Here is a 22,645-nt window from a genome sequence, read left to right as displayed (position 1 = left end):
TATAAGGTGAAATGAATACGGGTATGCATCATGTAGCCAGCAATACAGCTGTCAATGCACTGCACTGAATGCATGCTGTGCGCATGCGCAAGTGATTGTGACTTTAGTGAGCATCAGTGAGCTGAAGATATTCGCCTTATAAGACAACATTTTCTGCATCATAAGCAATGAAATGCATCAAACAGTCACCGATTGGAATCATTTAGGTTTAATCGACCCATGTAAGTATTCCTAGTAGTTTTGCTGAAAAATTAAGGAAATATAGCGCCGCAACGGCACCCTTTTTGTACAACTCTAAGATCTTAAAGGACAAGTTCACCTTCATAGACATTTGGGTTGAGTGAATGCAGCAATATTTGTAGAACACATCAATGAGAGTTTGAGGAAAATCGGACAATCCGTTCAAAAGTTATGAATTTTTGAAGTTTCTGCTCAGTCACGGCTGGATGAGAAGACTACTATAGCTTGTGATGTCATATGAGTACAACTATATAAAGAAAGTATAAAGAAAATTCAAGATATTCTCACTTTTCTCACATAATAAAAGAATACTCGACTTCTCTCTTTCAGAAGTCGGGGGGAATAATATTACCCCTAACATAAGTCAGTAACAAGTCGAGGAAATGTGCACTTTATTCAAAAAGTCAAGTTTTGTGAAATTCTCTTTTTATTTTCCTTATATCGTTGTACGCATGTGACATCATACACTGTAGTAGTCTTCTCCTCCAGCAGTGAGTGCACAGATATTTTACAAATTCATAACTTTTGAACGAATTGTCAGATTTTCCCCAAACTTTCACTGATGTGTTCTACTAATATTGTTGCCTTCACTCAATCCACATGTATATAAAGGTGAACTTGTCCTTTAATGCGAAAACGGCGCAGCCACCACACTTTGTGCGGCGGCTGTCGCAGTTAGGTTAGGGTAAGCAAGCCCTACGATAGAACCCCGAGTAGACTAGAATCCTCTAGACCGTGTACTAGTTTCTCTAACGTTAGATCTGCAGTTAGGCCTTACGTTCTGGAGAATTTAGATTCAGATTTTAATGTGTCCCAATATTTTCTGAAACGCATAACATTAACGTTAGAACTTTACTAGGCACCTAAGTTACTATTTAGAAGATAGCTCCTAATGATCGATGTATCATGAGATGAGGCATTTTCTCAACTTTTGCTCTAGATTAGCTCTAGGTGCGTACAAAAGTAGCCCCCTAACGGTTAGGCCTATAGGCCTACAAGTACATTACTGAGTAGGCCCTATCGTTAATTGTAACGTGATAAGGCCCTACATACAATGTCAGATGTAAGCTAACGTTACAATGTCAATGACTATAATACATTCATCACTCCTTTTTGGAAATCATAGCTGGTCTATTTTGTTTGAAAAATGCATTTCTGAAAAGTTAAAGACTTATAGTCCGCGAATAGTCCGATCCCCATCCCAACATGTACAATGACTCAAAGTATTATTAGATCCTAACACCTAACACTTACAGTTGAGTTTACTCGGCCTCGGATTCTAGCTGTTCGTTAGGTTTTCTTGCGACCAGCCCCATAGCTAACTGTGTACAAAATTCAATTCAATTCAATTCAATTCAATTTTATTTCCATTTCCATTGAATAAACAGAAAAAAAATATATATACAATACATTTACAGAACAAATTTATAACAATTTCAAAGAAAACGTACAAGTGGTCACGAGTAACAACAGAATTTCGTTTCTAAGGTATATACCTAATACAAAGATTAGAATGGAAATGGAGGGTCCCACTTAAAAAGCAAAGCTTGTAGGGTATGGGACCCTCAAAAAATACGTACACAAGGTCAAAGAAACCAATGTCAACTGACATGAAATTAACTTAGGAAGGGGAAAAAAAGAAGAAGAAAAAAAAAAAGAAAAAAGGAGCGCCCCATGCCCGGGGTTATTCTTAAGGTAACTTGGATGGTCGCTTACGGAGAGGTAGACTAGCCCATAATACTGGAAAAACTCAACAAGTTACAGGGGCGGATCCAGGAATTCTGTAAAGGGGGGGGGGGGCGTGACTAATATTTCTGGTGCCACTTCCGGGTTTCATTTCATTTTTTTCTTTTTATTTCTTTTGTTTTTAACGAAAAATAAAGGGGGGCGTGCGCCGGTTGCGCCCCCCTCTGGATCCGCCACTGAGTTATAATTAGATATCGATCTATGGTTTGCTTACCTTCAAAAATGGGCATTCTCATTCCCCACCTCAAACTCACCACAAATGCAAGAAAGTACCCTATCCTTGCCGACGTGATTGTGAGAAAGTAGTTCCGGCACGCACCACACAAACCTTCTTTGATCTGCCGCAGGGAGAGGGGGGGGGGGGACTTAGACTCGAGACGGTTGGACGTGTATTTGTTGAGCTCCGGCAGATTGGATTTTATTTTCACTATTGGTGTCTGGTCGCGGCTATTTGTACTTCATTTTGAAAAGCACAGCGAGGTAAATTAGATCAGTTCATAATTTTGTAGATTGCCTTATTCTTTGGGAACGTTTACAGCGAATTTGGTCAATCATTTGGCGTTTCTACGTACTTGAAAATTTCGATTTTGATTGCCTATTTGCGCAACTCTGCATTATTGGCGCTCACAATGCATTGAGCCGACCGTGGCAACTACGCCGTCTCCATAGCGACAGGAGACTGGACAAGACTCTGCGCACCCCTTACAAGTGCGTACTAGTACAGTTTATATTCCACATACTAAGAATCTTGCTATAGGATTGGTCAAGAGCTGATCACGTGATAAAGCGTAGTTTTGCCCATCACATCACCTGAGAAGAACTAGGTCACTTGATAGTACACAGTGCAACGCACTTTCCCTTCATTGTCGTGCGGTGCGCGCAGCAAATTTATTGTTTTTTCATCTATAAAGACAGCTGTTTGTTTTGCTGATCTCTGGCAGTCCATACAGTCTTAACGCGAGATGAATACGCGCGAAATAAAAGTGCGTTGCACTGTGGACTGTCATTTAACTAGGTCACTTGATAGTACATAGTGCAACGCACTTTCACATCAGTGCCGCGCGGTGCGCGCAGCAAATTCATTGTTTTGTCATCTACGCGCACACTAGCCTAAGCCCTAAGGATACCTAAAGACAACTAAAACGGTTTCAGATGTGGAATAAAATGGGATTTTCTAGGACCCTAGATGTGGAATATAAAGCAAATAATCAACTTTTAGTTTCAGGCAATGAGACAAACTATCACTTCCTCGGCGATCTGAATGTGTACGCTATCTTTCCTCAGCTGCGCTTCGGAAAGATAGCTACATCCAGATCGCCTCGGAAGTGATAGTTTGTCCCATCACCTTCACCAACGTTGATTATTTGCTTAATATCACACATCTCCAGAAGGAGCGCTCCACACAGCAACACCGAGCAACGCATCTCACGCGGTCCATTGTTACTCCTTTGTGACGTCATGGCCAACTTCAACGTTCTAGATGATGAGGTGTCTATCAAGGAGGAGGATCCCAGCCGAGCTATTAATGATGCTGTGTCCTATGCAGTGGTAGCTTCCATGGGGGTAGATGCGGCGTCCATGAAAGGTGTGGGCAAGGGCTCCGGAAGTCAAGGACGTGGTGCATCAGGTGGAGGATCTAGGTCTACAACACCAAGGGAGGAGACACCACTAGCCCCACAGTAACTGGAAATGATGATGCGCTGATAGCCAACATAGTCGCCAAGGTTATAGTTGCTATCCAGCCTATCATTGTCCAAGCCGTATCTTCCGCTGTGACCGCTGCAATGAAGAGGAACAGAAGACTTGGAAGGAACAGAATGAGGAAGGAAGGGCTAGTGGGAAAATGAAAAGGTCTGTTCAAATTGGTTATTTCGAAGTAGAACGACTCAAACAATACACAAGGAAGGAGAACGTGAAAATCTACGGTCTGAAGGAGGAGCAGGGTGAAAATACGACAGGAGTGGTACTAGACCTAGCGAAGCAAATGGGAGTAGACATCAAGGCCACAGATTTGAGCATCTGCCATCGACTGGGCTCAACACCGGCGGACGACCATCAAAAGAAGAAAGCGCGCACTGTCATTGCTCGTTTCACCAGGCGTGAGGCAAAGGCAACCTTCATGCGAGCCAAGAAAGGTCTAAGAAAGAGAGAGGATCTGAAACATGTTTGCATCAACGACGACCTCACCCGTCTCAGGAGCAAAGTCGTCCAAGAGATGAGGAAGGACACAGGCATACTACGTGTCTGGACAATAGATGGAAAGATCCATTACATTAGTAAGTCCGATGGGAGGCAGAGCACCAGAGTTCTGGATTCGCTGGACAATCTCCATGACATCGGCTGGGACGAGGACCGCATCAAGAAGTTGGGGGTTTACCTTGACATCTAGGAACTCGCGGCACATGCCTGCTCCGATGACCATAAATATCATTGCTCATCCATTTCAAGGCTGAAGATTTGCAGGGCTAAATGTTTGCGGTATTTCTAAGAAATGTGATTATGGCTTCCTACAAGATTTTGTCAAAAAGCATGATATCATTTGTCTCAGTGAAACTAAAACCGATTTGAATTATTCTGAGTATTTTCCTGGGTATCAATATGTGACGGCCCAGAAAAGAAAAGTCTGTATCCCCCTCAGTGGGACTCATGGGTTAGCAATAATTGTTTCTGAGAGATTCAGGGGCTGTTATGAAATTTCGAATCAGACTCAGTCTGATTCTATTTTGTGGATTAAACTTGACTTTTCTGGATTCTCTATTTTGATTGGCTCAGTGTATATTCCGCATGAAGGGTCAAAGTACTATACTGACGATATTTTTGACACAATCTTGAATGATTGTACCACTCTGCGGGCTAAATACGATCTCCCGTTTTTGTTGGTAGGAAACTTCAATGTCAGAACAGGGATACTTGGTGAATTTCTTACAGTGGAAGATGAGATTCAAAATGAAACTGGTTTGTCATTCATATCCGAGAATATAACTGATTCTCAATCTGAACTTGAATTGCTTGGTATTTGTAATAAAAGGTTCAACAATGATCGTCATGTTAATAATAACGGTCATAGATTATTAGATCTTTGCAAAAATATGGATATACATATAGTGAATGGCAGATTCGGTGATGATTTCGGTATTGGTCGTTTAACATGTGGCAGTGCCAGTACTGTTGATTATACTTTGTCATCTCCCGAAGTGTTCACAAAAATTGAAAATTTCTCCATTGGTACTTTTAATAAATTTCTATCAAACACTGTCCGATTTCACTCGAAATTGTCAATAAATTTGCTCATGCTGTAGGAAGATCTACTGAAAATTACAATGTTTTGAGAAGAGATGTAGGTATAATTGTAATGATGAAAAGTCAATCAAGGTCAAATGGGAGGATAAGAAAAGAAATATGTTCGTTCAAAATTTTGATAATGCAGAAATACTTGCATCAATACATTACATAGAGACACTTACTAAAGGAAACATCTCTCAAAGTGAAATTGATAAGATCACTGGTAATCTACGTAATATCTATTTAGATGCTGCAGTTGCGTGTAATATGGTTATTGAGTCTAAAGCAAAGAATTTTAAGGCACGCCGAAACAAATTTCACGCAAATCCTTGGTTTGATAAGGAATGTTCTGATGCAAGAAAAGATTTTATACAAGCAAGAAATGTCTTCCGTCGAACTAAAACTGATCATAGTGAGAGTGAAATGAAACGTAAAAGTGAACTGTACAAAAATGTTATCCGTTTAAAGAAGCAAAATCATACCTGGCAATTAGATTCAGCGTTAAGGAATTTAAAAAGTTCAAATCCGAAAGATTATTGGAAACTGATTAATAGGAAGAATAGAGACTGTGAAACATCTCAAGAACTATCATCGCATGATTTTTATGATCATTTTAAAGTTTGGGTAGTGGTAACGTACGATCTTATGATGCTGGCATTAAAGCATTGTTTAACGATATGTCAAATGAAGAATTAGACAGAGAGATTGAAATATCGGAAGTTGTCAAACAAATGAAACGACTTAAAAATAACAAGGCACCAGGCCTTGATTTGATTTTGAATGAACTTCTGAAGAATATTTAAAAAAATTTGGTCAAGTTGATAACCAAATTGTTTAATCTAATATTCGACAGTGGCATTGTCCCAACAGATTGGGCAAACGGTTTGATAAAACCATGCATTGTATAAAGGGAAGGGCTCACGAGATTGTGTTGACAACTATACCAGAGGTATTACATTATTGAGCTGTGTTGGGAAGCTATTTACGGCAGTATTAAATGATAGAGTAACTTTGTAGAATCACAATGCCTGCTAAGAGAAGAACAAGCTATGGACCATGTATTTTCATTACATGCTATTCTTGATTTCTATTAACAAAGAAGGAAAAGGGTGTATACAGCTTTTGTTGATTATAAAAAAGGATTCGATTTGGTTGATAGATCCTCACTGTGGTTGAAATTGTTTGAACATGGAATTAATGGTAAATTACTCCGGGTCGTTAAGGATATCTATAGAAAGTCAAAATCCTGCGTTTTTTATAACAATTCTAAATCAGATTTTTTTAAAAGAGTAACATAGGTGTAAAACAAGGCGAGAATTTATCACCAATATTATTTTCGTTGTACCTAAACGACTTTTCGTCATTTCTGTCTCAGAGATACCCTGGCCTGGATTCTCTTTCGTCAGGTATCAATGAAACGTGTTCTACCGAAGACGTGAATATGTTTGTTCATTTATTCACATTACTATATGCAGATGATACGACTGTGTTGGCTGAAAATGCTGAGGAACTCCAGTTAGCTCTTGATGCTTTATTTGATTATTGCCAATTGTGGCATCTGACCGTTGATACTGCTAAGACTAAGATAGTTATTTTTCCCGTGGAAAAGTTAGAACAGCTCTTACCTTTCTTTTCGGAAATGATAAAATTTGTGTCTGCGATGATTATGTTTACTTAGGAACGACGTTCAATTATAATAATAATTTTAAGAAAGCTACAAACAATCAAGTATCCCAAGCCAAAAGAGCGTTGTACTCCATGAAAAGTAAAATTTCACCTCTCCTGCTTCCGATTGACGTAAAATTAGAGCTTTTTGAACATTTGATCATGCCTATTTTGCTTTACGGCAGTGAAATTTGGGTTTGAAGACCTCGCCCAAATTGAAACTTTCTTTTGTAGATATTGTAAGGAACTTCTTGGATTACATAAGCGAACTCCGAATTGTATGGTTTATGGTGAAATAGGTAAAGATAGATTACCAAAAACAGTGACCCTTCGGATGTTAATGTTTTGGTTTAAGCTTGTTCACAGTAATATGTCAAAGATAGCGCATCTTTTCTATAATTTTCAATAGTTTTATCTGCGAGGCAATTAATTAGGATAAAAGAGATATTTAACAACCTAGGTCTCACGGAAATGTGGAACAGCCAAGCATCACATCTCACTTTAGCTGGCTTCAAAAGTTTAGTTAGTACCAGATTAAACGATATTTATAAACAAGAGTGGCATAGTAATGTAGACAAAAATTCTTAATGTTTAAATTATCGAATTTTTAAGCAGGATCTTCATTTTGAGTACTTTTGACACCTTCATGATTCGCAGGCAAAAATTTAATGCAAATTCCGTTGCGCTTATCATAAACTGCCAATTGTTTCTGGAAGATACAATCAGATTCCAAGAAACGAAAGATTTTGCATCCATTGCAATGAAGAGATAATTGGTGATGAATTTCACTACCTTTTTCAGTGTAGACTTTTTAATGAACAACGAAAGAAATACTTACTGGAAATACCCAAATACTATGAAAATTGATCAATTATTTCATTGTCAAAAGAACACAGTCCTTTCCAATCTAACCAAGTTTTGTAGTTATATAATGACACATGTTTAGATTACTAGTATTTTTTATCCTTTTTGTAAATACTATATATACAAGCTTTTGTTACAGGCTGTGCCTTCTTTACAATTGATTTATAACTCATTTGACTTTTCACTCTCTCCTCCATTTTTCTTCCGTCTCTCTACTTCTTCTCGTTCTCGTCTCCATATTTCCTTCATTCTTGTTCACTTAGCGTATGAATATTGTGGGGAGGGGGGGGGTCATCTCTCAGCTATTTTCATAATTTCAAATCTTAGTCATCTTAGTCAAGTAAGTGCGTACATTGGTATTCGTCTTCCAGGTCTCTAGAGAGTTCTTCTAGTTCCGGCGTCTCTCCCCCGCTCTCCTATCCTCCGCAAAATTTTACGGTATTTATACACCTTATGCGAACGTTAGAGAGAGCACTCCTACGCGTCCGTACGTTCGACGCGTAGAAATGGCAGTACAAACTAAAATGTGTTTCTTCGACTGCCAAATCTTCCTTAATATCAAAAACTGAAATAGCCTATGATGCTACACAAACATCAAAGGGAAGAGAAAAACATTCTTTCTCAGACAACTACTCAATTATTCCGAAGAATCTTCAAATACAAACGTTAAGGCCAAAATCGAAGAAATTTCCCCGTAACTCACTACCGTACAATGCGCGTCAATACATGCCTCCAATACATAGCTATACACGGGCTTACAACCGATCCGTCATAACATGTCTTAATTTATAAAATTGAAGTAAGTGTACGTTAATCCAATCAAAGACTTCCGTGGAAATATCATCTATATCGGTAACCAGATACTTTCCTCAGTGTATAAGAAAGAATTTAAACAATAATATAAGTTTTAATATTCTAGGTTTTGGATACGCACTGTACAGTCTACGCGCACTGTCCGCTATACAAGACGCGCGTAATGTGTAGTGCGTAAACGACTACTACTTAAACTCTGTCATTTCAAGGTTACTTCCGAATGAGAAACACGTACTTTTCTACCGGCTCCGTTATTCTAAAGAAATGTCAAACCGTTAAACACATGGATTTATCATGAAGGGAATTTCCTGATAATACCTCACAACGGAGTTTTCAACTCTATAACAATGTTCAACAAAGTTATCAACGTGAAATCTAATGGAGCCTATAGAAGCCTATTCATCATAACAACAATGACCACAACTGGATACACTGACTATAGTGTCAACACTGGTAAGTGATACCTAACGATAATCGGTAAGTTTCAGAGAATATTTCAAGTAAGACACAATAATGATACATTAATCAATGTTATCTATTTTTGTAATAATAGATGGCACTATACCTTGTCTGAAGTAGTGTTATACTTCCACTGGGACAAAGATAGCTGGATAGCCAAAACAAATTGAGGTTCTTTGACACTGACGTATACACTCTAGTAGCTAAACGTAGTAAGGTTGGAGATAAGTATAAGTATGAGCAGTTAAGCAGACGATAAGGAAAATGTAAGAAGGTAAAATTTACGTCATAATAGATTCCAAGAGAAGCTAGTCTCCCTCCCTAACCTACTGTACCATAGGGTGGTTACACAGCCTCCCTCCCCACGAAATGCGTCCTCGCATTATACAATGTTAACGGATCTCATGAAATAAAAATACATCTTGGGAATGCTCAATTTGAAATGCTCAATCCAGCATGCTTGATCATTTAAACTTTTGAATATGAGCGATTCCACAAGATTCCCACTAATCCCCTGTACAAGTACAATCCCTATATACATATTTACATCAGTGGCGTTACAATTCTCAAAGATGAAGATCAGAAAGAGAAAGAAGAGAAAGAGAAAACATGTCATGATAATAGTATATCATTAACGCAGATTCTACTGCTCACTGTGATCATACGTGTGTCTCGTGTAAACGACACCCTTCTCTGGCAAGCGGACCGTCTCCACGACGTATGTACCGGCACCACAACCATGGGTAGACCCTAGGGCAAAAGACTGGGTAGAAGATGAGTGAGTATGAAGCGCGTCGTGACATACGTCAAAGAGGAGCCTGGTTTCGTTATCTGTCTGGGTCTCTGCTTCCGTTGTGTCGAATTCCGTTTGTGTCGACTCGTCGATATCATCGTCGAGTTCCGTCCAGTCGTCCTCGTTGAGGCTTATGATGGACGTGGTTGTCTCATCTTTAGGTGGGACGTCTTGATCCCCATCTGACGAGAAAGCAAAACATTAAACAAATTCTTCTTTTAATGAAATATCCCAACTTCTTCCACAATTTCTTCCTAAGAATCATTCCCCGATTCTCCAGAAATAGTTGGGAGGGTTCCTATTTCTCTTAGGGTAGCGCCCTGAACCAGAATCTGTAAGAACTCCTTGTTCTTTTTCTTTAGTTTGTAAGTTTGTACTTCTGTTTCTGATGAACTTGGTTGATCTGGCGCTTCCCTGGACAGAGCTGTGTTTGCCACTTCATCATTCTGGGTTACATTGGACCATTCATCCGGTGTAGCTCCTTCGTATGGCTTCAGTCTGTCAAAATGTACAATCTTTGGTTTAGATCGTGGTGTAGCTTGAATCCTGTATGTGACGTCTGACAGTTTGTTCATAATTCTGAAAGGTCCGTCCCATCCAAAGGATAACTTCGGACTTACTCCTTTCCTCCTAAGATCATTTTTCAACCACACGAAATATCCTGGTTCATATGACAACCCAGCTGTTTTCTTGTCGTAATTTCGCTTCTGTCGTCTGAGATTTCGTGTGCTGTGTGCCACCACACGTGAGTAGATATTCTCCATTCTACATCTTAGTCCTTTGACGTAATCTGTCCCCTCATCGTAGTGAGGCGATTCAAGAAAGAGATCCGGGGGATGAACTACTTCTCTGCCGAACATCATCATGTTTGGGCTTTCGTTCGTTGTCTCGTGCTTCGTACTTCGATAGGCTGCTGTTGCAAAGGGATATGCCTGTCCCAGACGCGCTGGTGCTTTTCAGGCTCCAACATCGTGACTAACATGTTCAACAAGGTTCTGTTGAATCTTTCGACCATTCCATCAGACTTGGGATTAAATGGCGTGGTCCTTGTCTTCCTTGTTCCTAACAACTTGAAAACTTCCCTGAACTTGGATTCGAACTGCCTTCCTTGGTCAGTGTGTATCTGTTTTGGGATTTCGTATCGACAGATGTACTCTTCGACTAGTATCCGTGCAACTGTTCTTGCAGTTTCATCAGGCATTGCATATGCTTCGACAAATTTATGACTAACACGTATCTATTTCCTTCATCAGTTTCTGGAAGCGGTCCGAGAATATCAAGCGCGATTCGCTCCATTGGGCTTCCACTAAGCCTTTGCTGAAGGAGTGCTCTTCTCTTCTTACTTGGGCCTTTGCGTCGGGCACACGCCGAGCATTTCCGTATGAACGACCTCACGTCGGCCTTCATCCCTACCCAGTAGTATCTCCGCTGAACACTTTTCAACGTCTTCGTTGTTCCCAAGTGAGCAGCTAAGGAACCTGCGTGCAATTCAGTTAGGACTCCTTCTATTTTCTCTTTCGGCAACACCAGTCGCCACCGCACTTCCCTTCCATCTTTGGACTCCCATTTCCGATAGAGAACTCCTTGTCGAATCTCCAGTTGCTCCCAATGTTCAAGTAACACTTTACTCTTGAAGGACCACGAGGAGGCGTCTTCCTTAGTTGGTGGAGTATTCTTCTCTACAGCTTCAAGTACCGGTCTAATGTTCGGATCTTCTAGTTGGGCTCGTCTCACTTCAATCTTCTCGGTGTCATTTGTCATCTGAATGACACGAGTGTGACTTGTGTGTCCTTCATCTAACACACATTCAGATTCTCTTCCACATTGGCGACAGGGCTTCCTTGACAGGGCATCTGCGTTCCCATGACTCCTGCCAGCGCGGTGGACTATCTCAATGTCGTATGCAGCGATTACCTCGAGCCATCGTGCCAGTTGACCTTCCAGTTGTTTGAAATTTGTGAGCCAACGTAATTCTCCGTGATCTGTTCGAACTCTGACATGTCTTCCATAGAGATACTGCTTGAAATGTTTGAGGTATGTGACTACAGCGAGAAGTTCTCTTCGAGTTACACAGTAGTTTCGTTCTGCCTTGCTCAGAACTTTGCTACCGTACGCAATTACTCTTTCTTTTCCGTCTTGTACTTCGGAAAGAACTCCACCTATACCTTCTTTGCTGGCATCCGTATCCAGGATGAACTCTCCTTCGGGACTAGGGTATGCGAAGATGGGTGCAGTTATCAATCTTCGTTTAAGTTCATCAAAAGCGGCCTGGCAGACAGGACTCCATACGAACTGTCCGCCACGACCCTTCTCTGTCAGTTGATGAAGAGGCTTGGCGATACTTGCAAAGCTTCTACGAAGCGTCTATAGTAAGATGTAAGACCTAAGAAACTTCTAACTTCTGTCACAGTCTTTGGAGTTGGCCAAGATCTAACAGCTTCAATCTTCTCTTTTTGAGTTGAAACTCCTTCGTTTGACACTACATGTCCTAGATAGGCTACTTGAGTCTTGAAAAGATGGCATTTCCTTGGTTTCAACTTCAAGTTTGCTTGTCGCAGTCGGTTGATTTCTTCTGATACAGACTTTCCCAACGATTATCAAATCGTCTAAGTAGGCTACCAGTGTTTCCCAATGAAGTCCAGCGAGTACTTTGTCCATGAGTCTCTCAAAAGTCGCTGGGGCGTTGCAGAGACCAAAAGGCATGACATTCAAAGCGTACAATCCACCATCTGCTAAGCATGCTGACATTGCCTTCGCGTACGTCTTCGTCTAGTCCTACTTGCCAGTTTCCACTAGCCAAGTCTAGTGTTGAAAACCACTTTGCTCCAGAAAGTGCATCTAGAGTTTCGTCAATTCGAGGCAGGGGGTAGGCATCTTTAACTGTAGCTGCGTTGAGCTGTCTGTAATCGACACAGAATCTCTGAGTTCCGTCTTTCTTCTTCACGAGTACAATGTTCGCAGCCCATGGACTGTCAGTTGGTTCCATGAGACCCTTCTGAAGAAGTTCGTTGACTTGATTCTTGATTTCTTCCCTTTGCCCGAAAGGGTGTTTGCGTGGTCGTTGCTTGATTGGTCGTTGTGTTCCTGTGTCAATCTTGTGTTGTACCGATTAGTTCTTCCAATATCGTCGTCTGTACTGGAGAATACATCTTGAAACTCTGCGAGTAATTTCGCTACGTAAAGGTGATACTGGTCTGGTATGTCTTCTGTACTCCTTTTCAGTAAGTCCATCAAGTGGCTGGGAACCTCTATGTTTTTGAGTGCCATGTACTTCGGATCCTCATTTACATCTTCTTTGTCTACGATTGTCATTGAAGCGATCTTAGTATCCTTCTGAACAACTTTGTTCGAGCTTGACGGATTAAATATCCTAACCGGTTCTACTTCTCCTGTTTTGATGAGTGTTCTGGCCACTAGTAGACCCTCCTTCTCAAGTTGTGTCCCTGACTCTATCATTCCTAATGCGTTGGGCTTGGTTCCTTCATTCACTGCTCCAAGTATGATGGCTTCATGACCAGCTGGGATCGTGGTAGTTTCTGAGGCACTAACGCGGCAGACTAACTTTTCTCCGTCTTCAGTTTTACATTCTACTTTACCCCATTTCGTGGTGAGTTCAAAGGTTTCTAAGTCTATTTTCGCTCCCATTTTCGTTAAGGTTTCTAGGCCAAGGATTCCATCTCCACTGACGTCAGCTGCTATCACAGTGATAAACCCTTTATTTGGTCCAATTGTCATCTCAAGTGTCACATCACCATCAAAATGTAAGGATGATCCATCCGCTAAGTGTGCTTTTCCTTCTCTGTGCCTAAGTTGAGGTGTTACTTCTTTATCAATCTCATCATAAACTTTTCTTGTTATGTAGGAATCGGAGGCACCAGTATCTACTAAGAATTTGTATTCCTTCCCATAAACTCTAACTGGTACGTAGAGGCCTTCTACACTTGGATTTATGCTTGGAGTACATGTTCTCTCAGGGAGGGGACTTTCTTGGTTGGGTATTCTGTAATTTTGGGCGCTTGGCCGCACCATGACCCGTTGGGGCGACCACTGGTCGTTTGACCGGTAGTTGCGTCTTTTCTCATCTTCCTACTTCTTCCGACAATTTCTCGCAAAGTGGCCTGGTTGGTCGCAGTAGAAACATCTCTGTGTTCTGTCATCTTCCCTCTTCCTACTTCTTCTCTCATATTCTGTCATGTCTGGAGGTTGTGCCGAAGGCTTGGAGGAGCATGATCTTTTCACTTCTGAATTCTTCTTCTCTATGAAACTTTCCATGGCACGTCCTACGGCCTTCTGAACCTCGTCTCTGATAGTCTTCTCTACATCCGAATCGGAGTTTATTACTCTGTTATACGAAGTTTTCTTCCAGCCACTTCGTTCGGTTTCCGTCTGTATGAATGTCTCAGTTGTGATTGCTGCTTGAATCATCTCGTCAAGACTTGTAGGTTTGGCATGAAATATGCCCATACGGATTTCGGGACTTCGGATGGCATCTGTGAAATGAATTCTAGACAATCTATCGAGTTCTTCAGAATCAAAGTTTGAGTAGGCCTTAGTTGTGAGCTCTCTGATATGTCGTCCCAACTCTTGGAGTGATTCATTTGGTCGTCGCTTGCGATTTCTAAGTTCCAGTAGGTAACTTTCCGCCTGCTTTGCTGAGGAGAAACGGAAGAACAACTTCTTCATTTCTTCAAAGTTCCATCTAGTTCCTCTCTGTTCTTCTAGAAGTCGGAGAGCTGGTCCTCTCAGACTTGCTGCCAGATACTTTGCTGCTTCTTCATCTTCCCATTTGTTGATTTCGCAACAAGATTTGAAGTGTGAAGCGTAGTTTTTCCAGTCGGTGCTGCCATCATATTTGTCCGGCATAATTGATGGACGAATGTTGTTTTCTCTCATTTTCATCTGATGAGCGAATCTAAGATCAACTTCTGTCAATGGTTGTCTTATTTCCTGATGATTTGGTGGATTGGTTCTTGGGGCGTGAACTTCATGATCGTCTTCTTCCATCTCTTCTTCTTCCTCCAAGTGTTGTTCTTCATTCTTTACTATTGTTCCTCTGTGAAAGTTGAATTCCACTTCGCTATCTCCCGAAGAATTTGACATCTCTTCAGTGGTTGAGTCTGAACCGGCTCGTCTTTTGGACTTGCGTCTTCTAGACTTCTTCGTTAGGGTCATCGTCATTTGTTCCATGAGCTGGGCTAGTTGAGCCAAAATGCGTGTTTGCAAGCCATGTTTCTTCTTTTTCTTCTTTGAATCTTGGGATTTCAATGTTTCTTCTGAGGAGTCATTTAAGTCACTTTCGTCTGTAGCCTCTTCTATCTCTGATGACATCATCCCACTCCTGACACCAAACTTGTGGCGGCCCCCGCTTCTACTTTGTCGTCATCGTTGTTCTCCTCGTTCGTCATTATTATCATTATTGGAGGATCGGAAGTGGAGCCTATACCATCTCTGGCCAGTGTTGTATCATGTTCTGTCTTGTGTTGTCGTTTGTCAGGATTCATCGTGTGATCAGGCCGTGTGTAAGATTGTTAACTCCCGAGAGGAAAGACTTTAACTAATCTTAGAAGCTAATTCTCGTAATATGACAGGGAGCACTATCCACCAAATGAATATGTTCGTTTCGATCAAAATATATGATCTTGATGCATAGAGGTACTTCGCTACTCAGTACTTATAAATTGGCCTGTGTTATCTGAGTGTATACTTCAATGTTCGAATTGAATTAGTATAAATTCAATAACAAACTTGAGTATGGGACACAAAAAGAACCATTCAAAGTTTGTGACTAAGATTTCAGTTTCAATACAAAAACAAAAATGTACACTTTATCTAAAGAACGTACAACATGTGTAATGCGCCACTGTTACAAATCAAACTTATAGCATTTTATAAGCCCGGAAATTTATAATTGGTATGATATTAGCCCAGAGGAATTATTGAGTAAACTTGATAAAATTTCTAAAAGAAACCTAAATTAACCAAGTAAATGGTTACACTAAATGGCGAAATCTATATAAGTGTCTATTGGGGGAAAGTTATGGCATCTAATATCTATGGACTGGACTTCAGAATTTTATCCGACGTCTATTCATCGGAGCATTCCGGCGTCTATTATCTGTAGGTTCCTATGGTACCACGTCTTCTTGGATTTTTCCGGCGTCTAAGTCCGAGGAGTTATAACATCTTCTATCAGGGACCATTCATCTGGCAAAGTATTGGGGGGGGGGGGGGGTAACTCTTAGCTATTTTCATAATTTCCCATCTTAGTCATCTTAGTCATCTAAGTGCGTACATTGGTATTTGTTTTCCAGGTCTCTAGAGAGTTCTTCTAGTTCCGGCGTCTCTCCCCCGCTCTCCTATCCTCCGCAAAATTTCACGGTATTTATACACCTTATGCGGACGTTGGAGAGAGCACTCCTACGCGGAGTCCGTACGTTCGACGCGTAGAAATGGCAGTACAAACTAAAATGTATTTCTTCGACTGCCAAATCTTCCTTAATATAAAAAAAAATGAAATAGCCTATGATGCTACACAAACATCAAAGGGAAGAGAAAAACATTCTTTCTCAGATAATTACTCAATTATTCCGAAGAATCTTCAAATACAAGCTTTAAGGCCAAAAACGAGGAAATTTCCCCGTAACTCACTACCGTACAATGCGCGTCAATACATGCCTCCAATACATAGCTATACACGGGCTTACAACCGATCCGTCATAACATGTCTTAATTTATAAAATTGAAATGACTGTACGTTAATCCAATCAAAGACTTCCGTGGAAATATCATGTATGTCGGTAACCAGATACTTTCCTCAGTGTATAAGAAAGATTTTAAACAATAATATAAGTTTTAATATGTTAGGTTTTGGATACGAAGAGTCAACCTCTGTATACCTGTATGTATAGTATGTGTACGTATATAGGCCTATTGTTTGTTGGTTTATTGTCTTATTATTTTCTGTGATACTGTTGTAACGGGACGCAATATGTACTCTGTTCTATAGCGCCTTGAGTATCTTTTTTAGGTAGAAATGTGCGTTTTATAAGAGTCTCGCTATTATTATTAAAACTCCGCACTGTACAGTCTACGCGCACTGTCCGCTATACAGGACGCGCGTAATGTGTAGTGCGTAAACGACTACTACGTAAACTCTGTCATTTCAAGGTTACTTCCGAAGGAGAAACACGTACTTTTCTAGCGGCTCCGTTATTCTAAAGAAATGTCAAACCGTTAAACACATGGATTTATCATGAAGGGAATTTCCTGATAATACCTCACAACGGAGTTTCCAACTCTATAACAATGTTCAACAAAGTTATCAACGTGAAATCTAATGGAGCCTATAGAAGCCTATTCATCATAATAACAATGACCACAACTGGATACATTGACTATAGTGTCAACACTGGTAAGTGATACCTAACGATAATCGGTAAGTTTCAGAGAATATTTCAAGTAAGACACAATAATGATAAATTGATCAATGTTATCTATTGTTGTAATAATAGATGGCACTATACCTTGTCTGAAGTAGTGTTATACTTCCACTGGGACAAAGATAGCTGGATAGCCAAAGCAAATTGAGGTTCTTTGACACTGACGTATACACTCTAGTAGCTAAACGTAGTAAGGTTGGAGATAAGTATAAGTACGAGCAGTTAAGCAGACGGTAAGGAAAATGTAAGGAGGTAAAATTTACGTCATAATAGATTCCAAGAGAAGCTAGTCTCCCTCCCTAACCTACTGTACCATATGGTGGTTACAATATATTTCCGTATGTGTTTGCGTTTTTCTTTTTTCTGTTCCTATTTTTACTTTTTTTTTTCCTGAACCAAAAGTCACTCGTATTTCTTTTGTTAATTCACCAGTCTTGTGTCCTTCTCACTCTCCCTATTCACCGCCAATTCCCTTCTCTCTCTCTCCTCTCTCTCTCTCTCGTCATATTTCCCTTTCTTTGTTTTTTTTTCACCATATATCGTGTATACTGTATATTCTTTTTTTCTGTTCATCAATCGCATTTCATTCTTATTTTCATGATTATAGTTGTTTTATACACTTTTCAGAGTTATTTGCAATTCTGTATTATTGAATTAATAATGTGCTATATGTTTTTCATTGGACTCCGATACCCAGAGTATGGGTTGTTGAGTAAATAAACTTTCAAACCTTCAAACTAAAGTATGAGCTATCAAGATTAAATGCGCGGAACGCGTATCAGCTTGCTTTGTTGATGTGCTGGGGGGGGGGGACCTAAAAATATGAGTATAATAAGAGAGTCGAGGCTGTAGCTATCGAGGTTCTTAGTTATCAAGGTTAAATGCGCGGAACGCGCATCAGCTCGCTTTGTTGATGTACGGGGGGGGGGGGGGGGGACCATAGAGATATATATATACTAAGAACCCTAGAGGGCGGACTCCGTAAAATCCCTGTGACTGATAGAAGGAGGCGTTCGCCATTTTGGTCCGGGCAAATTTCGACTAGCGACCGTACCGATAACGTGTAGTGCTAGCGGAGCATGCAGGGAGATCGACGACGGGATGCAACGGCAGTAGGCTAGCATCTATGCCAAAGTCTGCATCGGAGTTTGGAAATTGAAAGTGTTCTTAAATTCGTAAATTCTACTTAAAGTAGCATAGATCTATGTTGCAAAATGCCTGAATCATGTGCTGATTTTGGATGTAGAATTAGAAACAGGAGAAAAGAAGGGGAACGGAGTTTCCTTTCACAGGTAACTAAAATGACATTTTTAGTGTGTGTTAAACAGATTGATTCAAGACAAAAAAAAAAAGAAAAAGAAAAGAAAAGGTCTTGCAAAATTCGTCAGGGGGCACTCCGCCCTCCCTAAGCCATTCTCGATCTAGTGATACTAGATAGCTAATACATAACTATATGCAAGGTCGGCGGAACGGGGGGGGGGGGGGCATTTGCCCCCTTTCAAAAAAAAAAAAACAACAACAAAAAACAACTTCCCTTTTTAAGTTTAAAAAGTGCTCATTTCTAATTGCCCTATTTGGCCCTTGAGTCCCCCCCCCTAAAAAAAAAATCGTTCCTCCATCCTTTGCTAAACCAGCAGTTAATTTTACTACGGTGATAGTGTGAGAAAAGCTAGAATACGTAATATATGCCTGGTGACACGACATATGCTCCGGCATTGATATCTTTCTGAAAATAGAGTTAGCATCATGCGTCTTATCGGGCTTTTGGTTCAGGGCAGGGTGAGGATTAGGATTAGCCTAGGTGTTATGGTTTTGGTTAGGGTTTATGTAAGCTTCAACATTAGCATTTCGAGCTGGAGCATGTGTCATGGAACCAATGTGCCTACACGTACTTCTAAAAATGATTTATTTAATTTCCAACAAAAAAAAATTAGAAATACAATGAAACACTCGTATACACAGATGTGTTGGTCGGCTTGAAAGTATTACCTCGTGGAGAATAAGGTAAAATTTTGTTTAATTTTCATTTTCTTTACCACTCAAAATAAGCGATTGCTAGCAACTTAAAATTTTGAGTTGTTTCCTTCTCTCATCTCCGACCCCCTTATCTTCTTGCTGAAAGACAAGTATATTAGGCATATACCAATATACTAATACGTGTTTGAGCGCTTGTGTATACGTGTTTACGTGTCCACCACTACTGCGCTGCCCGGACGCGATATTCTTTTTTTGCCCGGACAAAGATGGCGTGTAGAGCCCACTAATGTCAAAATCGCCCACTAATGTCATAACACGTCGACGACAAATGTCAAAACAACCACTTATGTCATAACACGTCGACGACAAATGTCAAAACAACCACTAATGTCATAACACGTCGACGACAAATGTCATAACAACCACTAATGTCATAACACGTCGACAACAAATGTCAAAACAACCACTAATGTCATAACACGTCGACGACAAATGTCAAAATTTCCATTTTTACTGCAAATGTCATAACACGTCGACGACAAATGTCAAAATCGGATTACCCACTAATGTCATAACACGTCGACGACAAATGTCAAAATTTCCAAAGTTACTGCAAATGTCATGACGCGTCATGACGCGGATCCAGGAGTTCCATAAAGGGGAGGCACCTTTACAAAATCAAAGGCTGGCGCGACCCTCGCTCCCCCCCCCCCATTTTCTTATTTTTATTTTTGTTGCGTTGACAAAATAAATAGAGGTGGCACTAAAGGGGATGCGCCCCTCCTCTAAATCCGCGATTGCGTCAACCACAAATGTCATAACGCGTCGACCACAAATGTCATAACGCGTCACAGGGGCGGATCCAGGAATTTCGTAAAAAGGGTGGGGGGGGGGGGGGGCGCCCCTTTACAAAATCAAAGGCTGGCGCGACCCCCCTTTTCTTATTTTTGTTTTTGTTGGTTTAATCTAATATAGTGAGGGTGCACCGGAGGGGAAAACGCCCCCTCTCGATCCATCATTGCGTCAACCACAAATGGAAAACTCATTGCTTGCATTGCGGGGGTGGATCCAGGAATTTTGTAAAGGGGAGGCGTCTTTACAAAGTCAAAGTCTGGCGAGACCCCCCCCCCCCCCGTCCCCATGTTCTTCTTTTTATTCCTGTTGTGTTGACGAAATAAAGAGATGGGCAGTAAAGGGGGATGCGCCCCCTCTCAATCCGCGATTGCGTCAACCACAAGTCAGAATCGGGGATTAACCAAAATGTCATAACACGTCGACCACAAATGTCATAACGCGCCACAGGGGTGGATCCAGGAATTCCGTAAAGGGGGGGGGGGGCGCTTACACAATCAAAGGCTGGCGCGATCCCCCTTTTCTTATTTTTGTTTCTGTTGGTTTAACCTAATATAGTGAGGGTGCACCAGAGGGGGAAGCGTCCCCTCTCGATCCATCATTGCGTCAACCACAAGTATCAAAACTCATTGCTTGCATTACGGGGGCGGATCCAGGAATTCCGTAAAGGGGAGGCGGCTTTACAAAATTAAAGGCTACCGCACCTCCCCCAACCCATTGTTTTCTTTTTATCTATGTTGTTTTAACCCAAAAAAGAAGAAGAAGAAATGAATAGAAAAGAAAGGGGGTCACCAGAGGGGGATGTGCCCCCTCTCGATCCATCATTGCGTCAACCACAAATGACCAAACTCATCGCTCGCAGTACAGGGGCGGATACAGGAATTTCGTAAAGGGGAGGCGTCTTTACAAGCGTCAAAGGCTTGCGCGACCCTCCCCCTCCCCTATTTTCTTCTTTTTATTTCTGTCGTGTTGACGAAATAAAGAAAGGGGGCACTAATGGGGGATGCGCCCCTCTCAATCCGCGATTGCGTCAATCGCAAATGTTAAAATCGGGGATTAACCACAAATGTCATAACGCGTCGACCACAGATGTCAACATTTTCAAACTAAATGCAAATGTCATAACGCGTAACAGGGGTGGATCCAGGAATTCCTTAAAGGGGAGGGGCACCTGTAAAAAATGAAAGGCTGGCGTGCCCCCCCCCCCGCATTTTCTTATCCTTATTTCTGTTTTTTTAACATAATATAGTGAGGGGAACCAGAGGGGGAAGCGCTCCCTCTCGATCCATCATTGCGTCAACCACAAATATCAAAACTCATTGCTTGCATTACAGAGGCGGATCCAGGAATTCCGTAAAAGGGAGGCGGCTTCACAAAATTAAAGGCTACCGCACCCCCCATATTTTTTTTAATCTATGTTGTTTTAGCCAAAAAAAAAAGAAAACAAAAGAAAGGGGGCACCAGAGGGGGATGCGCCCCCTCTCGATCCATGATTGCGTCAACCACAAATGACCAAACTCATTGCTTGCATTACAGGGGCGGATCCAGGAATTTCGTAAAGGGGAGGCGTCTTTACAAAGTCAAAGGCTGGCGCGACCCTCTTCCCTCCCCCATTTTCTTCTTTTTATTTCTGTTGTCTTGATGGAATAAAGAGAGGGGGAACTAAAGGGGGATGCGCCCCCTGTCAATCCGCGATTGCGTCAACCGCAAATGTCAAAATCGGAGATAGATTAACCATAAATGTCATAACACGTCGACCACATATGTCAAAATTTTCAAACTAACTGCAAATGTCATAACGCGTCACAGGGGTGGATCCAGGAATTCCCTAAAGGGGGGGGGGGGGGGGGGGCGGGGAGCCTTACAAAATCAAAGGCTGGCGCGACACTCCCCCCCCCCCCGAATTTCTTATTTTTGTTTCTGTTGTTTTAACCTAATAATTATAGTGAGGGTGCACCAGAGGGGGATGCGCCACCTCTCGATCCATCATTGTGTCAAACAAAAATATCAAAACTCATTGCTTGCTTTACGGGGGCGGACCCAGGAATTCCGTAAAGGGGAGTCGCCTTTACATAATCAAAGGCTACCGCATTCCCCATTTTTTTCTTTTTATCTATGTTGTTTTAACCAACAAAAAAAAAAAGAAAAGAAAAGAAAATAAAGGGTGCACCAGAGGGGGATGCGCCCCCTCTCGATCCATCATTGCGTCAACCACAAATGACCAAACTCATCGCTTGCAGTACAGGGGCGGATCCAGGAATTTCGTAAAGGGGAGGCGTCTTTACAAAGTCAAAGGCTTGCGCTACCCTCCCCCTCCCCTATTTTCTTCTTTTCATTTCTGTTGTGTTGACGAAATAATGAGAGGGGCACTAATGGGGGATGCGCCCCTCTCAATCCACGATTGCGTCAATCGCAAATGTCAAAATCGGGGATTAAGCGCAAATGTCATAACGCGTCGATCACAGATGTCAACATTTTCAAACTAAATGCAAATGTCATAACGCGTAACAGGGGT

General features: G+C 41.3%; 1 protein-coding gene across 1 annotated transcript in view; it reads right to left on the bottom strand.

The window, feature by feature from the left end:
• Positions 1 to 3,359: 3,359 nt before the first annotated feature.
• The window catches only part of LOC139708058 (E3 ubiquitin-protein ligase RNF126-like), a 180,469-nt gene continuing 161,183 nt past the window's right edge, over positions 3,360 to 22,645 (bottom strand). The window contains exon 5 of the mRNA XM_071620042.1: positions 3,360 to 3,765. Within this exon, the coding sequence (XP_071476143.1) occupies positions 3,733 to 3,765 (33 nt within the window). The 3' untranslated portion in view covers positions 3,360 to 3,732. The remainder of the gene's footprint in view (positions 3,766 to 22,645) is intronic.

This window comes from Diadema antillarum, unplaced genomic scaffold, assembly GCF_040938485.1.
Source record: "Diadema antillarum isolate AM-2024a unplaced genomic scaffold, OU_Dant_1.0 seq00001296_RagTag, whole genome shotgun sequence".
NCBI lineage: Eukaryota > Metazoa > Echinodermata > Echinoidea > Diadematoida > Diadematidae > Diadema > Diadema antillarum.
Note: the sequence above shows the minus strand (reverse complement) of the source record. Positions and strands in the feature narration are given on the sequence as shown.